This window comes from Loxodonta africana, chromosome 6, assembly GCF_030014295.1.
Source record: "Loxodonta africana isolate mLoxAfr1 chromosome 6, mLoxAfr1.hap2, whole genome shotgun sequence".
NCBI classification, from domain to species: Eukaryota; Metazoa; Chordata; class Mammalia; order Proboscidea; family Elephantidae; genus Loxodonta; species Loxodonta africana.
The window spans coordinates 133,961,348-133,979,198 of record NC_087347.1 but is presented as its reverse complement, the minus strand read 5'-3'; the positions used below and the strand labels follow the sequence as shown (position 1 = coordinate 133,979,198).

The 17,851-nt window shown below is 36.9% G+C and overlaps 1 protein-coding gene across 2 annotated transcripts in view; it reads left to right on the top strand.

Annotated features, from left to right (window-relative positions):
- The window catches only part of CNTNAP5 (contactin associated protein family member 5), a 1,181,085-nt gene that overhangs the window by 531,190 nt on the left and 632,044 nt on the right, over positions 1–17,851 (top strand). The window contains exon 7 of one of the 2 annotated variants that reach the window (XM_010596415.3): positions 5,470–5,610. In XM_010596415.3, the coding sequence (XP_010594717.1) occupies positions 5,470–5,610 (141 nt within the window). Of the gene's footprint in view, positions 1–5,469; positions 5,614–17,851 lie in introns of both variants that reach the window. The other variant, XM_064287363.1, reaches the window with a different exon arrangement.

Sequence of the window (17,851 nt, the reverse complement as noted above, 5' to 3'; positions counted from 1 at the left end):
TACACAGAAAACCCTAAAGAATCCTCAAGAAAGCTACTGAAACTAATAGAAGAGTTCAGCAGAGGATCAGGATACAAGATAAACATACAAAAATCAGTTGGATTCATCTACACCAATAAAAAGAACATTGAGGAGAAAATCACCAAATCAATACCATTTACAATAGCCCCCGAGAAGATAAGATACTTAGGAATAAATCTTACAGGAGTTGTAAAAGAATTATACGAAGAAAAATACAAGGCACTACTACAAGAAAACAAAAGAGACCTACGTAAGTGGAAAAAGATACCTTGCTCATGAATATGAAGACTCAACATTCTACCAAAAGCCATCTGTAGATACAATGCAATTCCAATCCAAATTCCAACAACATTTTTTCATGAGATGGAGGCTTCATCTCATATGGAAGGGTGAAAGACCCCAGATAAATAAATCATTGCAGAAGAAAAAGAACAAAGTGGGAGGCCTCACTCTACCTGATTTTAGAACCTGTTATCCCGCCACAGTAGTCAAAACAGCATAGTACTGGTACAACAACAGATACGTAGACCAATGGAACAGAATTGAGAACCCAGACATAAATCCATGCACATATGAGCAGCTGACACATGACAAAACCCCAATGTCAGTTAAATGGGGAAAAGACAGTCTTTTTAACAAATGGTGCTGGTATAACTGGATATCCATCTGCAAAAAAATGAAACAAGACCCATACCTCACACCATGCACAAAAAATAACTCAAAATGGATCAAAGACCTAAATATAAAATCTAAAACAATAAAGATCATGGAAGAAAAAATAGGGACAATGCTAGGAGCCCTGATACATGGCATAAACAGTATACAAAACATTACTAAAAATGCAGAAAAGAAACCAGATTATTGGGAGCCCCTAAAAATCAAACACCTATGCTCATCCAAAGACTTCACCAAAAGAATAAAAAGACTACCTGATTTCTAAAATCTACACGATACTGCAAAAACTCAACTACAAAAAGACAAATAACCCAATTAAAAAATGTGCAAAGGATATGAAAAGGCACTTCACTAAAGAAGACATTCAGGTTGCTAACAAATACATGAGGAAATGCTCCCAATCATTAGCCATTAGAGAAATGCAAATCAAAACTACATGAGATTCCATCTCACTCCAACAAGGCTGGCACTAATCAAAAAAGCACAAAATAATAAATGTTGGAGAGGTTGTGGAAGACTGGAACACTTGTACACTGCTGGTGGGAATGTAAAATGGTACAACACTTTGGAAATTGATTTGGCACTTCCTTTTCTAGTATTTTTTTTTTTTTAATACTAGAAATAGAACTACCATAAAAAAAAAAAAAAAAAGGATCCAGCAATGCCACTCCTCAGAATATATCCTAGAAAAATAAGAGCCTTTACACGAATAGATATGTGCACACCCATGTTCATCGCAGCACTGTTTACAATAGCAAAAAGCTGGAAGCAACCAAGGTGCCCATCAAAGGATGAATGAATAAATAAATTATGGTATATTCACACAATGGAATACTATGCCTCGATAAAGAACGATGATGAATCCGTGAAACATTTCATAACATGGAGAAATCTGGAAGACGTTATGCTGAATGAAATTAGTCAGTTGCAAAAGGACAAATATTTTATGAAACCACTATTATTAGAACTGGAGAAATAGTTTAAAGAGAGAAGAAAATATTCTTTGATGGTTACGAAAGGGGGGAGGGAGAGAGAGAGGGAAGGAGACGGGTTTTCACTAATTAGATAGTATTTAAGTTTTATTTTAGGTGAAGGGAAAGACAACACACAGTACAGGAGAGATAACACAACTGGACTAAACCAAAAGCAGTTTCCTGAATAAAATGAATGCTTCAAAGGCCAGAAAAGCAGGGGCGGGTATTTGGGGACCATGGCTTCAGGGGAACTCTAAGTCAATTGGCATAATAAAATCTATTAACATAACATTCTGCATCCCACTTTGGAGTGTGGAGTCTGGGGTCTTAAATGCTAACAAGCAGCCATCTAAGATGCATCAATTCATCTCAACCTACCTGGAAGAAGAAAGAATGAAGAAAACCAAACACACAAGGTAACTATGAATCTAAGAGACAGAAAGGACAACATAAACCAGAGACTACATCAGCCTGAGACCAGTAGAACTAAACAGTGCCCAGCCACAACTGACAACCGACGATTGCCCTGACAGGAAACACAACAGAGAACCCCTAAGGGAGCAGGAGAGCAGTGGGATGCAGACCCCAAATTCTCATTAAAAAAGACCAGACTTAATGGTCTGACTGGGACTAGAAGGACCCTGGAGGTCATGGTCCCCAGACCTTCTGTTAGCCCAAGACAGGAACCATTCCTGGGGCCAACTCTTCAGAGAGAGATTGGACTGGAATATGGGATTGAAAATGTTAATGTTGAAGAATGAGCTTCTTGGATCAAGTAGACACATGAGACTGTGTTAGCATCTCCTGTCTGGAGTGGAGATGAGAGGGCAGAGGGGGCCAGAAGCTGCCAGAATGGACAGGAGGAGAGAGAAGGTAGGGAAGGAGTGTGCTGTCTCATTGGAGGGAGAACAATTAGGAGTTTATAGCAAGGTGTGTATAAATTTTTGTATGAGAGGCTGACTTGATTTGTAAACTTTCACTTAAAATATAATAAAATTTTTAAAAAAGTAACAGATTGTAATTATCTTTATTTTTACATTGTGGATTGCATTTATACAAATGATTTACAAATTGAAAATGGATTTAAAAAAATACAATGCTTAAATTGAAAATGTTTGAATACTGTAATAAATCGATGAGAACAATTTTGTTAGGTATTAAATAAATATTTTTACAAAATATCTGTGAATTTAACATGTTCATTGGTAAATTCTTTTTTTGTTTTCAAGAATATTTTCCAAGTTTTATGAATGATTCTTAAATATATTCAAAGTTAAGATTTTCTTAGTTTTTCCTTAGAGACAGATCTAGATTTGATCTAAATACCTGACAAGAGAAGGAAACTAGAGCTCAAACTCATTTAGTAGTTAAAATAAAAGCATACGTACTTCAAGACAAATGAAATACAAGTGTGGTTCAATAGATAGGAATCTATTAATTCATGATCTATTGGCAGTTTGAATCCACCAGGTGCTCCTTGGAAAATCTATGGGGCAGTTCTACTCTGTCCTATAGGGTTGCTATGAGTCGGAATCGACTCAACGGCACTGGGTATTGGTATAATTAAAAGGAGCCCTGGTGGAGCGGTGGTTAAGAGCTTGGTTTCTAGCTGAAAGATCAGCAGTTGGAACACACCAGCTGCTCCTGGGGACAAAGATGTGATGATCGGCTTCTGTAAAGATTTATAGCCTTGGGAACCCTATAGGGCAGATCTACTCTGTCATATAGGGTGGCTATGAGTCAGAGTCGACTCGATGGCACACAACAACATAATTAAAACATCAAATTTAAACATAAAATACTCTCTATTAGGTCACATGGATTCTTGAAAAACCAATGGATTCAATTAGCATTAAACCTTAATTTTATATAGATAAATATATAATTTATGTGTAAAATGGGAGTAGAATAGTATCTCCTTAATGTGATGTGGAGTCAGAATCAGTATTTTGTGTACTTGGAAAATATATTAGAAGCATTCCTTTCTTGGTGTTTGTTTTTCATACAAAGTTCTGTATATTTATTATGATTTAATTTGGCTAAGACTTAGGAAGTTTTGCCAAGGCAATAAAACAAGGGAAAAATATTTAAAACATTATATGAAAAAGAATGAAGTGTCTTAAATATATCCTTTTGTTACCTCCTTCAGAAATTTATAAAAATTAGCTAAAAGCTTAGGATTTATTAGCAAAGTGTATAAAAATACCTGGATAAAGGAAGATGAACCAATAGCAATAGGATGGATATACCAATTGCTTAACAAGTTGTTTAATTGATGAAAGCAATTTATTTAAAATGGGAAATTTTTGAAGCCTGAAGTGTATAGAAATTCATTTCATAAAGATTACATAAGCTAGGAAAATGAATTGTCAACCTTAGGTGAGGGGCTATTTCAGAAATATTTTAATAATGGAAGAACACCAGGTTCTTGGTTAAAAAAAAAAAAAAATAGGAAGATGAAATGTTGCAAAAATATCCATCCTTCTCCAAATAAATGTGTTAATGGAAAAACACATTCTTTGTCAAAATTTCAACAACTCTGCTAAATAAAATTTTCTTCTGAAATTAAATTTAAAATAAAATCGGCCAGATTATTAAATAACTCTCTTAAAGGGGCAAGGCGATGGTAAGTAAAAATGGGCAGCAGGATTAATAATGCTTATCACCTTTTACAAAGTATTAAGAAATAATTTTTTGAAATAGTATAGAATTTAAGAAAAAAAATAAACATGAGAAGTAGTCCTTGATATTACAGTAGCTATTCATTCGTATGAAGAAAAGATATTCTAATTGGGTGAACAAGTCCTTCTGAAACAACCCTAAGCATGAAAAGCACTTAAGTAGACGCTAAAGTGAACATTTCAAAGAAGGAGAGAGAAACTGGGCTACTGATGAGCTGGAGTTGGGAAAAACACAATTGTAGAAACAATCCTGCTGTTCTTGTTTAATAAGAAGAATGTGCATGTTTTAAGCCATTTAATTTGTCTTAATTTATAAAATACTGGAAAGTAAAGTGGTAAAGAAAACTAGTACTATCTCACATCCCTTCTGGACACAACCACCATTAACAAGTCCATTGATTTCCTTCTAGTCTGTATTGTACACACAACTTTTTACAGTTGACTTATTTTCATCCAGTTATAGCTTTTGTATTTTCAACCAACATTACAATAATTGCCCATTATATTACAAATAACCATCATTATTGATAATTAAGATTCCAGTATATTGATTCTGGATTGTTTTCTTTACAAAACAACTGCACATTTGAATGAATTCCAATGTTTCATCTTTATAAATAACAATTTGTGAACATCTTTGTGTGTAAGACTTTTTTAGTACAAAATAGACTTTTTAACTAGGTCTCTCTGTAGCTGAATAGAGACATGTGTATGTATATACATATACATACATACATACATATTGCCTTGGCTTTAGTTTGGCCATATTCTTTAAGATATTTGCACATGAGATAAATAAAAAGATGTTGATTTTCTTTTCTTTTTTCCTTCCTGTAAATTATTGTTTTATTTAGTATTAAAAATGTCCAGAAAGGAAGTAAAATGGTTTTGTGAATTAATCCTTTAAAAAGCAAGCAATTATAGTTATTTTTGTGCAGACTAATCTAGTACCCTTTTAAATGTGCAATCAAGTGGCATCTGTAATTATTAGAGCCACTTGGCTCATGCACACAATTGAATCTACTGAAATAAAAAAAAAAAAACGCTTGTTTATTTGCCTTATCTATTCCTGTAGAACTTATAACTAAGAGCTGACTTTTACTTTTCCCTCCATAAAGCTTAGTTTTGGAGGAATTCCTGTACCAGGCAAACCTGGGACCTTTTTAAAGAAAAACTTCCATGGATGCATCGAAAACCTTTACTACAATGGTGTAAACATAATTGACCTGGCCAAAAGACGGAAGCATCAGATTTACACAGTGGTAAGTCAGCATATCTTTCAGCTTGGTGGTTTCTATCACCAAGCCTTGCTTTCTCTGCAGCTCTTTCATAGCCTGTTTATCTTAATTTATAAAAGTTCCGTCAGCCTCCCAAGGTGAAAATGGAGAGCAGGAGGAAAGGCAGGGACTGTGTCAATCTGAATAAAGTTATTGAGAGAAAGAGACACATCAGAGGTATCCAGAGAGTTTCATTTGCCTGGTTGTGGGTCCTGTGCCAGCTGTGGCTCATGTTTGCAATCTACACTGTGTTAATGCCAGTTTCTTTATTATCTCTGGAAAGTGCATCAAGAGAACCACACATCCTATTAAACTCTATAGCTTGGGAAATAGATATTTTTCTGCTTGTTGTTCACATTAAAAATAGTATGTTTTCAATAAGAGAGGTTAAACTTTTGGTGTTTTTGAGATTTCCTTGGTAGCACTCACAAATTTAGTAATTCTCTAATAATGAATGTTTTTCTTTCATGATAGTTCATGAGTTTCATGAGGGCCAGGACATTTTTTTCTTTTTTCCTTTTCTTCATTGCATTCACAGTATCTAGTAGAGTGTCTTGCACATAGTAGGGACTCAGTACACACTTGTGCAATGTGTGAATGAATAAATGGCTGTTATTATAATCCCTGGATGGTGGGGATAGGATTCAAAGTCATGCGCTTCACTCTGGCTCTTTGGAGTGAACATGCACATTGATACAAACCGATTGAAGAGTCATTCAGCAACATTCATATCAAGGCTTACTATGTGCAAGGCACCGGATTCACAGATATAAATAGTTGTCAAATCTATTAAGTTTTCCAGTACTGCATGAAGACATCGAGAAAACCCTTGTGATCAAGCCATCCTTTTATTTTCTGTTATCCCTACTGGAAGGACTGTTTCAAAAGCCTTTATAGTAGAAGATAGACTGTTGCTTTTCTTTACAATGTATTAAGTCACTGAGGCATGGAGGAGAGGGGGCAGCTTTTTTCCTGGACTTTTTGCTCAGTGGCATTAAAGGTAAGTTTGCTTTCAGTTTTTTTGTTTTTTTTCCTTTGCTTTTCTTTCTAATAAAAAATGTAATTAATTAGTCTCTTCTCTATGGTGCAGCTGATCTATTTTGCTTCTCAGTTTGTAGTTGACTTGTGCTAGGATATGATGGCAATCTCCATGGAGACGATCACAGGTTAGGGACACTTCTCAAGCATCCTCAGCTTGAATCTCCATTTCAATTCTAATCAGAATGAATCCAATGTGCCTTCACATATTCTCTTCCTCCATCCTGAAATAGCTTCCTTTTCTTCTCCATATCTCTCGATCCCATGGTGAAACTGGGACTAAAATAACTCTGTTTTTAACGTAACCTCCCCAGACCTCTCCAAAGCATATCACCAGGTTTCTCTAGCACCTGGCCTAGGTCCTAGCACCTGACCCTGTTGGTCCAAACTAAACCCATGGAGGAATCTGCTTTCTTGGAACTCACAGCAGTTGCTGTTGCTTTTAAATGCATGTACTCTCATGATTCCTAGTGCACAGAGGTCTCTCTCTTGTTCTCTCCATGTAAATAGACTATATATATATAATTTATATGATATATTGTAACAAAATCCTATTATATCAGATAAAATGTAAAACATGCTATTTCTGAAATAATCTTCAGTATCTGTGCTTGTACAATAGTCAAACTACTTTATGATTTTCTATCTAGGCAGTCTTTTAGAGATCTAAATGTTTAGTATCTACAATATAATGTTCTGTTTCTTTTTCTTCACATAAACTCATGTAAAGTTAATCGAGATTCTTCAAGATCTACTATTCATGGATTTTGTGAAATACATGTTCTTTTTGTGTCCAGTAAGAATTTGACACTAATTGATCATATTTTTTCCATTTTGCAAATTAACCCCCCAAAAAATACCAAATTATTTATGATGTGATTTATCCTGAAAGGGTTTCTTTTTGTCTGTCTTTTCTTCTCCCTCTCCCCTCCCCACCTTCTCCCCTTCCTCCTCCTCCTCCTTCTTCTTCTTCATGTTATACTTGAGTTGAATATGTAGGTCCCAGCCCTGAAGTAGCACTTCACAAAGTGAATGAAACTCTAGGTGAGCTGGTTAGCCTTTTTTGGTGACAAGTAGTAAGGACACACTCAGGTGGAAAGATGAGCGTGCATACAGATGTTGAATAATAAAGGAACCTCTAAGACTGGAGGGCCAGGCACCTGGAGAGCAGGATTGGGGTGGTGCTGGATCTGAGGCAGCTCTGTCGATTGTAGCACAGAGGGTGCATTTTCCCCCTGGTGCTCCATCATAGATAGACTTCAACAATTCATTCCTGTCCCTTTATCCTTTGTCTCTCTACTGGCTTTCCCACCCTAAGCTGTGCCCGCTTATAATGTGGATTTCTTCAGAACACCAGGTGTGTCTTACCCTTTGTTGTTGCTCATACTTCATGACTTTATTCTTTTTTCCTAAGATTAATCAGTTAAGGAGCCCTGGTGGCACAAAGGTGAAGTGCTCAGCCACTAAGCAAAAGGTCAGCAGTTCAAACCCACCCGTGGCTCTACAGGAGAAAAGACCTGGCTATCTTCTCCCATTAAAATTACAGCCCAGCAAACCATGTGGGGCAGTTCTACTCTGTCCTATAGGGTTGCTCTGAGTTGGAATCAATAGCATGTAATAACAATAGCAACACTAATGAGTGAAATTTCTTGGACATTTCCAGTTTCGATTCTTGAGGGAGGATCAGATTGACACATCTGCTCCTTTCATCCAGGCCATAGCATAGAAGTTTGGCCACCCTTGGGTGAGGTTCACATCTCTGTTACAATCAGCTAAGGCCAGTGGTAGGATCATGAGCTCTTAGGCCTGAATCCCTTCTCTCTAGGAGGTGCTGTGGTTGTTGCTGAGGACACGTTTAGTATGTCCATATGCGTGCCCATTCCAAAGAAATGTGATCCAACGGAATGTGGAAATTGTCAAACAATATCATTAATATCATACACAAGTAAAATTTTACTGTAAATAAATCAAAAATTGTTGTAGTAGTATATCAACAGGGAACTGTCAGAAATTCAAGCTGGATTCAGAAGAGGACATGAAACAATGGACATCATTTTTGATGTTAGATGAATCTTGGCTGAAAGCAGAGAACATCAGAAAGATGTTTACCTGTGTTTATTGACTATGCAAAAGCATTAGACTGTGTGAATCATGAAATTATAGGTAACATTGTGAAGAACGGGAAATCCAGAACACTCAATTGTGCTCATGAGGAACCTTTACATAGATCAAGAGGTAGTTGTTCAGACAGAACAAAGGGATACTGAATGTTTTAAAGTCAGGAAAGGTGTGTGTCAGGGTTGTAACCTTTCACCATACCTATTCAATCTGTATGCTAAGCAAATAATCTGAGAAGCTGGACTATATGAAGAAGAATGGGACATCAGGATTGGAGGAAGACTCTTTAACAACCTGCAATATGCAGACGACAAAACCTTGCTTGCTGAAAGTGAAAAGGATTTGAAGCACTTGCTGATGAAGATCAAAGACCACAGCCTTCAGTATGGGCTACACCTCAACATAAAGAAGCAAAAGTCCTCACAACTGGACCAATGAGAAACATCATGATAAACGGAGAAAAGATTGAAGTTGTCAAGGATTTCATTTTACTTGGATCCTCAATCAACACTTATGGAAGCAGAAGTCAAGAAATCAAATGATGCATTTTATCAGGCAAATCTGATGCAAAAGACCTCTTTAAAGTGTTAAAAACCAAAGGTGTCACTTTGAGGATTAACGTGCGCCTAACCCAAGCCATGGTATTCTCAATTGCTTCACATGCATGGGAAAGCTGGATAATGAACAAGGAAAATGGAAGAATTGGTGCCTTTGAATTATGGTATTGGTGAAGAATACTGAACATACCATGTACTGCCAGAAGGAGAACAAGTCTGTCTTGGAAGAAGTACAACCACAATGCTCCTTAGAAGTGAAGATGACGAGATTTCACTTACTTTGGACATATTATCAGGAGGGACCAATACCTGGAGAAGGACATCATGCTTGGTAAAGTAGAGGTCAGTGAAAAAGAGGAAGACCCTCAATGAGATGGATTGACACAGTGGCTGCCACAATGGACTCAAACATAGCAATGGTTGGGAGGATGGCGCAGGATCAGACAGTGCTTTGTTCTGTTGTAATAGGGTTGCTATGAGTTCAAACCAACTTGACAGCACCTAACAACAACAAGAGCAAGACATTATCTTGGGTGACATGTTTCTTCATGTCTTTGCCCATTTTCTTGTAACATTATTATTATTGTGACTATTTAGTTTTAAAAGTTTATTCTATATTTTAAATGTTAGTTCTTTTTAGGATTTATGATTTTCAAACATTTTCTTCCAGTTTGTAGCTTGGTTTTCACATCTCAACAGACTTTTTCATGAAGCAAAAGACTACTGTTTTGATGAAGTCCAATTTATCATTTTTTACTTTTATAAATCATGCTTTTGGTGTCAAGTCTAAGAACTTTTTACCTAGCCCTAACTCAGACAAAACCAAACCCATTTCTGTCAAGTCTATTCTAACTCATTTCCTTTCTTTATATCCTAAAAGTTTCATAGATTTATGTTTTACTTTTAAGTCCATGATCCTTTTCAAATTAATATTGTGTAAGGTATTATCTGGACAAACTTATTTAAGTAATCTTGATATTTGTTTTTCCCTAGATAAGTGTAACCTATAACGAGCATGTCCTGTTTCTGGATTCCATCCTAATCCATTTTTTTTTTTTACAGTTGCTTTTGTTTCCAGGGTGTGAAACAGTGTTTCTTGAGGTATATTGCACATGGATCAAAGGCTTTCAATGCTTTAAAATGTCATTGCCAGGTTTCGAACTCCTTTTTTTTTGAAGAGCTGGAATGGTGATATTACTCTAGTTCTAGGAGACCTAGTAACACTACTTGCCCACACTCCTCCCTCTAGAACAAGGATTAATAGATCCGAGACAAGTAAGCAACCCAGCATACAAAACTGTCTCACACACTCCTGACAATCCTCCTGCTTACTCACATGTGCTTAAGCTGTCCATCTCCTAATTAACCTCAGCACTGGCTTGCTAATGACATTTTTCTTGAATCCAGGTCAAGAGACAAGGGCTTTGTAAAGCACACTGATGCTCATCTCCTACCCAGTATTATCCCCCTAAAATATCTTATAAGACATTAGTACCTTTGAGTTCATTCTGCCAGCATAGCTGCACCTCCATGAACTCATACACTATAAGGACTTTAGCTTAGACTAATGCCATGCTGTCCTATAGGGTCACTACGAGTCGGAATCGACTCGATGGCACTGGGTTCGGTTTTTGGTTTTTGGTAATGCCATGAATACCACCTGTGTGTCAGTTTCTCATACTGTGGTGGCTTGCTCACCTGGAACCTATGCCACTGGCATTTCAAATACCAGCAGGGTCACCCATATTGGGCAGGTTTCAGAGGAGCTTCCGGATTAAGTCAAACTAGAAAGAAAGGTCTGGTGATCTATTTTTGAAAATCAGCCAAATAAAACCCTGTGGATCACAAAAGAACATTGTTCGATATGGGGCTGAAAGATGAGCCCCTTAGGTTGGAAGGCGCTCAAAGTACACAACAGCTACAAGGATAGACTCAAACACACCAATGATTGTGAAGATGTCACAGCACCAGGCAATGTTTTGTTCTATTGTACATGGGGTCACCATGAGTCAGTGCTGACTCAATGGCAACTAAGAACAACAACGTCATGAACTAGGGCAGTGCTACGTGCCATTGTGCTAAGGGATGGCAGAGAAAGTGGAAACACGGGAGCTTATGAAAACATTGTGCATGTCTATTGTTCATAAACTGGAGCTCAAAAGTTTGAGAGCCTAGCTTGAGCCTTAGTTGTAAATGATTAAGACCTCTATGGAAGCATTTGTACAGGATATTTCCATACATATTTTGTGTTAAAAAATAATTAAAAAATTTATTTTTATTATTTTGTGTTAGAAAATTTAATGTTGAGGTAAATTAGAGTCACTGAATCAACAGAGAAAAAAAGGGGGGCCATAAGAGAGAGCAAGGAGTGAGCACATGAGTTTGTGAATATTGACAACATCCATCTTCTACTTTTCAGGAAGAGTCATTAGCCAACACCTTATGTTTTGGTGTTTTTAAAACTACCATGGTACTTAACCAGAGTCCTGGTGGTATAGTGGTTAAGAGCTATGGCTGCTTACTAAAAAGCTGGTAGTTCGAATCCACCAGTCACTCCTTGGAAGCCCTATGGGGCAGTTCTACTCTGTCTTATAGGGTTGCTATGAGTCAGAATTTGACTTGACGGTGATGGATTTTTTTTTTCTTTTTTTTGTATATTTACCAAGTTGCCTAAAACTTTGCTAGCATACTTTTCTCCTTAGGGCTTAATTGGCAGTATTGTTAATATGACACACAAAGAATCCATTAAGCACTAATGCACTTGGAAAAAATTCCATGAAAACTGTTTTACTGTGCAGGCAGACAACCTTGGTTTTAACCTTCACAGTTTAAAGGGCGGGGGGGCATTATTTTTCTTCCAAATTGCTTCCATTACCTTGCTTAAGTGAGGACCTATATCACTACACACACACACACACACACACACACACACGTGTGTGTCTATCTTATATCATTATATTGTGTTGTATTATATATATCATATATATTTCATAATATAAACAGATACACATGTGTGTCTGTTTATATGATATTACTTTACATCATATGATATATTCCTTGTCTTTTTCCTTTAGGAATTCCATGTGGGAAGAATTGTTCTGAAATGCAACCTCTTTTCTTCCCATAATCAAATTTAAAATTTCCTCCAAAGACACCACATCAGCTATAAAATCAGCTTCACTTCATGTCACTAAGTTACTGCGGTGCTTCGTAAGGACTTTTGGAAGAAATGGTGCTTTTGTCCTTTTCTGGTGTTTACAGACTCTCTCAGTTATTGAGCTTTTGGACGTTCTCAGTCAATCAGGAGAGTCAGGAATCTACAAACCAGACAGCTAGAATATAGTTAAAAAAAAAAAAAAAGAATATAGTAGGGCCTATAAATTGCTAACGGTGATTCAAGGCTCCAGGAAGCCCAGCCTTTGCCTGCTCTAGACAAGCCTCTCTAGCGACTGTGTTTAGGCAACATCCCCTCTGTCATCTGTCTTTCCTTTCTCCTGGGACCGGCCCTTCCCTGGAGATTTAACAGCTGTTCCATGGGGATAATTCAATTTAGCCTTTATAGCTCAATTTGACTAAAAGATGATCCTTCACACCCTGAAATGCAGTAAAATTAACAACTTACAGTAGGTGTAAAAATACCTCACTGTTCTTCCTCAAATCCTCCATCCTATGCTAATACAGCAGCGTATAATAAACAATCAGAAAGTAAATGGCCCATCGAAGCATGCCTACAGCACCTGTAATGTGGATTATTATATGCATAATATAACATATTGCCCTGTTAGTTTCCTGAAAATGATAAATTTCACCCTTTCCACTCTGTATGAAATTAATCTCTCTTCTGAGCTGTCCTTTCTAAGCACTGCAGCCCCTCTCCCAAAGGCAATGAGAATAAAGCGATGGCTTGGGAGCTGGTTGAAGCCTCACTTACTTCATTATTGGTCTAAAGGGGATTTTCTGTTTTTTAATTTAAAAGAAGAGCATGGTACGAATGCCTATGTAACTTCACTGTGTCTTCAATAGAAGGGAGAAGAAAGCAAATAGCTAAGAGCGGGACTATGGTTATAGAACTGACTTTGGAGCTAATTGACCATGCCAATTCTCTTCTTTGCCTTTGTCTTCAAATAATCGAAATCAAGGAATTGAAAGGGCAATGGCCAATATTTAGCGTGTATAATGATACTCCCAAACTCAAGGCTGAAATTGCTAAACAATCAAAATGCCTTTCCACACCTCCTAGAGGGAAGCCTACTGGAATTTCTCAACCTACTGATTCTGGCAGCACTAACATAGTGGTTGAGTGTCTGCCTAGGTTTCTAATCCCTACTCCAAGGCTTGGTAATCTGCATGACCTTGGGCAAGTTACCAAACTTCAGTATCCTCATACCTAAAATGGGGATAGTTAAGAGTACCTATCACAGTCTTATAGTAAATTTTCAATATATTTGTGATGTTAGCACAATGCATGGCACGTGGTAAGAACCCAGTAAGTTGAAATTATTGCTAAGTAAAATGTCTACCCATCTATTCAACAGAAGTTGGCATGTAAATCGATATTTATGTGCCATCTTAGGTTGATGGTCATTAAATCGTATCCAGTTATTACATTCTACTTTTTCAACAAATAATAAAAGCAGACTGGAGGTAGCTCATGTGTCAGCCCCCGGACCTGAAGTTTAGTTTACTCCCAAACTGTTTAAATCATGAAGTAGGTTTTGGATAAACATATGAAGAAATATAACATCTCATTTAATTGAAGAAATTTAATGATCATCTCTAGTCCAGATCTGATCAAATAATGGACTCTTATTTTTTCTTTTTTTATCGTGCTTTTAGTGAAAGTTTACAATTCAAGTCAGTTTCTAATACAAGAACTTATACACACATTGTTATGTGACCCTAGTGGCACTCCCTACAAGGTGACAACACACACCTTCTCTCCACCCTATATTTCCTGGGTCCGTTAAGCCAGCTTCTGTCCCCCTCTGCTTTCTCATTTCCCCTCCAGACAGGACCTGGCCACAGTCTCATGTGTCTACTTGAGCTAAGAAGCACACTCCTCACCAGTATCATTTTATGTCTCATAGTCCAGTAAAATCTTTGTCTGAAGAGTTGGCTTCAGGAATGGTTTTAGTTCTCGGCCAACAGAGAGTCCAGGGGCCATGTCCTCTGAGGTCCCTCCAGTCTCAGGCCACTAAGCTTGGTCTTTTTTGAGTTCTGCATCCCACTTTTCTCCTGCTCCATCAAGGATTCTCTGTTGTGTTCTCCGTCAGGGTGGTCATTGACGATAGCCAGCTGCCATCTAGTTTTTGTGGTCTCAGGCTGATGAAGTCTCTGGTTTATGTGGCCCTTTCTGTGTCTTGGACTCATATTTTCCTTGTGTCTTCGGTGTTCTTCAGTCTCCTTTGCTTCAGGTGGATGGAGACCAATTTGTGCATCTTAGATGGCCACTCCCTAGCTTTGAAGACTCCAGATGCCACTCACCAAAGTGGGATGCAAAATGTTTTCTTGACATTCTTTGTTATGCCAGCTGACATAGATGTTCCCTGAAATCATGGTCCCAGGCCCCTGACCCTACTACTCTGTCCCTCAAAGTGTTTGCTTATATTCAGGAAACTTCTTAACATTTGGTTTACTTGAGTAGTGCTGACTTCCCCTGTATTGTGTGTTGTTCTTCTCTTCACCTAAAATAATTCTTGTCTACTATCTAGTTTGTGAATATCTGTCTCCCTCTCTCCCCACCTGCCTAACCATCAAAGAATGTTTTCTTCTGTGTTTAAACTTTTTCTTGAGTTCTTATAAAGTGGTCGGATACAATATTTGTCCTTTTGCGACTGGCTAATTTCACTCAGCCTAATGCCTTTCAGATTCCTCCGTGGATTCTTCGTTGTTCTATATCATTGTGTAATATTCCATTGTGTGAATGTACCATAATATGTTTATCTATTCATCTGTTGATTGACACCTTGATTGTTTCCATCTTTTTGCTATTGTAAGCAGTGCTGCAATGAACATGGGTGTGCATATATCTAGTCATGTGAGGGCTTTTATTTCTCTAGGATATATTCCAAGAAGTGTGATTGCTGGATTCTATGGTACTTCCATTTCTGGCTTTCTGAGGAAGTGCCAAATGAATTTCCAAAGTGGTTGTACCATTTCACATTCCCACCAGCAGTGTATAAGTGTTCCAGTCTCTCCACAACCTCTCCAATATTTATTATTTTGTGTTTTTTGGATTAATCCTGGCCTTGTTGGGGTAACATGGTATCTCATTGTAGTTTTGATTTGCATTTCTCGAATGGCTAATGATTGTGAGCATTTCCTCATGTATCTGTTAGCCACCTAAAATGTCTTCTTTGGAGAAGTGCCTGTTCATATCCTTTGCACATTTTTAATTGGGTTGTCTTTTTGTTGTTGAGGTTTTATAGTATCTTGTAGATTTTAGAGGTTAGAAGTTGATCAGATTTGTCCTAGACAAAATTTTTCCCTAGTCTGTAGGATATCTTTTACTCCTTTGGTGAAGTCTTTGGATGAGCGTAAGTGTTTGATTTTTAGGAGCTCCTAATTATCTAGTTTCTCTCCTGGCGTTTGTACATTGTTAGTAATGTTTTGTATACTGTTTATACCATGTATTAGGGCTCCTAGCATTATCTCTATTTTTTTTCCATGATCTTTATCATTTTAAATTTTATATTTAGATCTTTGTTCCATTTTAAGTTAGTTTTTCTGCATGGTATAAGCTATGTGTGTTGTTTAATTTTTTTTGCAGATGGATATCCAGTTTTTGCCAGCACCATTTATTAAAGAGACTGTCTTTTTCCCATTTAATAGACTTTGGGACTTTGTCAAATATCAATTGCTCATAAGCGAATGAATTTACCTCTGGGTTCTCAATTTTGTTCAATTGGTCTATGTATCTGTTGTTTTACCACTACCAGCCTGTTTTGGCTTCTGTGGCAGTATAATAGGTTCTAAAATCAGGTAGTATGAGACCACCCACTTTGTTCTTCTTTTTCAGTAATGCTTTATTTATCCAGGGCCTCTACCTTTTCCACATGAAGTTGGTGATTTGTTTCTCCATTTCATTAAAAAATGCCATTGGAATTTGGATTGGGATTGCATTGTATTTATCATGGCTTTGGGTAAAAAAATTTTTTTTTTTTTGGGGGGGTAGAATAGACATTTTCATAATGTGGGGTTTTCCTATCCATGAGCAAGGTATGTTTTTCCACTTACATATGTCTCTTTTGGTTTCTTGCGGTAGTGTCTTGTAGTTTTCTTTGTATAAGTCTTTTATGTCTCTGGTTAGATTTATTCCTAAGTATTTTATCTTTTGGGGGGCTATGGTAAATGGTATTGATTTGGTGATTTCCTCTTCGAAGTTCTCTTTTTTGGTGTAGAAAAGTCCAACTGATTTTTGTATGTTTATCTAGTATCCTGATACTTTGATGAACTCTTCTATTAGTTCTAGTAGTTTTCTTTAGGGTGTTCTGTGAATAAGATCATATCATCTGCAAACAGAGATACTTTTACTTTTTTCTTACCAGTTTGGATGGCCTTTATTTATTTATTTTTGTTCTAATTGCTCCAGCTAGGACCTCCAGCACAATTTTGAATAAGAGGGGTGATAAAGGGCAACCTTGTCTGGTTCCCATTCTCAGGGGGAATGCTTTCAGATTCTTTCCATTCAGGATGATGTTGGCTGTTGGCTTTGTATAAATGACCTTTATTATGTTGAGGAATTTATCTTTTATTCCTATTTTGCTGAAAGTTTTTACTATGAATGGATGTTAGATATTGACAAATGCCTTTACTACACCGATTAATAAGATCATGTGGTTCTTTTAGTTTGTTATGGATTTCACTGATTGTTTTTTCTAATGTTAAACCATCCCTGCATGCCTGGTATGAATCCCACTTAGTCATAATGAATTATTATTATTTTTTGATGTGTTGTTGAATTCTGTTGGCTAGAATTTTGTTCGGGATATTTGTGTTTAAGTTCATGAGGAATATTGGTTTGTAATTTTCTTTTTTTGTGGTGTCTTTACCTGGTTTTGGTATCAGGGTTATGCTGGCTTCATAGAATAAGTTTTGGAGAATGCCATCATTTTCTATGCTCTGAAATACCTTTAGCAGTAATGGCATTAACTCTTCTCTGAAAATTTGTTAGAATTCTCCAGTGAAGCCATCAGGGACAAGGATTTTCTTTGCCGGTGGGGGGGAGGTTTAATTACGTTTTCAATCTCTTCTTTTATTATAGGTTTATTTAGTTTTTCTACCTCTGTTTGTGGGTAGTGTGTTTCTACAAATTTGTCCGTTTCTTCTATGTTTTCAAATTTGTTGGAATACATTTTTTCATGGCATTCTATTATGATTCTTCTAATATGGGTCTGTTGTGATAGTGCCCATCTCATTTCTCATTTCTTTTTTTTTTTTAATTTTTATTTTGCTTCAAGTGAAAGTTTACAATTCAAGTCATTCTCTCATACAAAAACTTATACGCACCT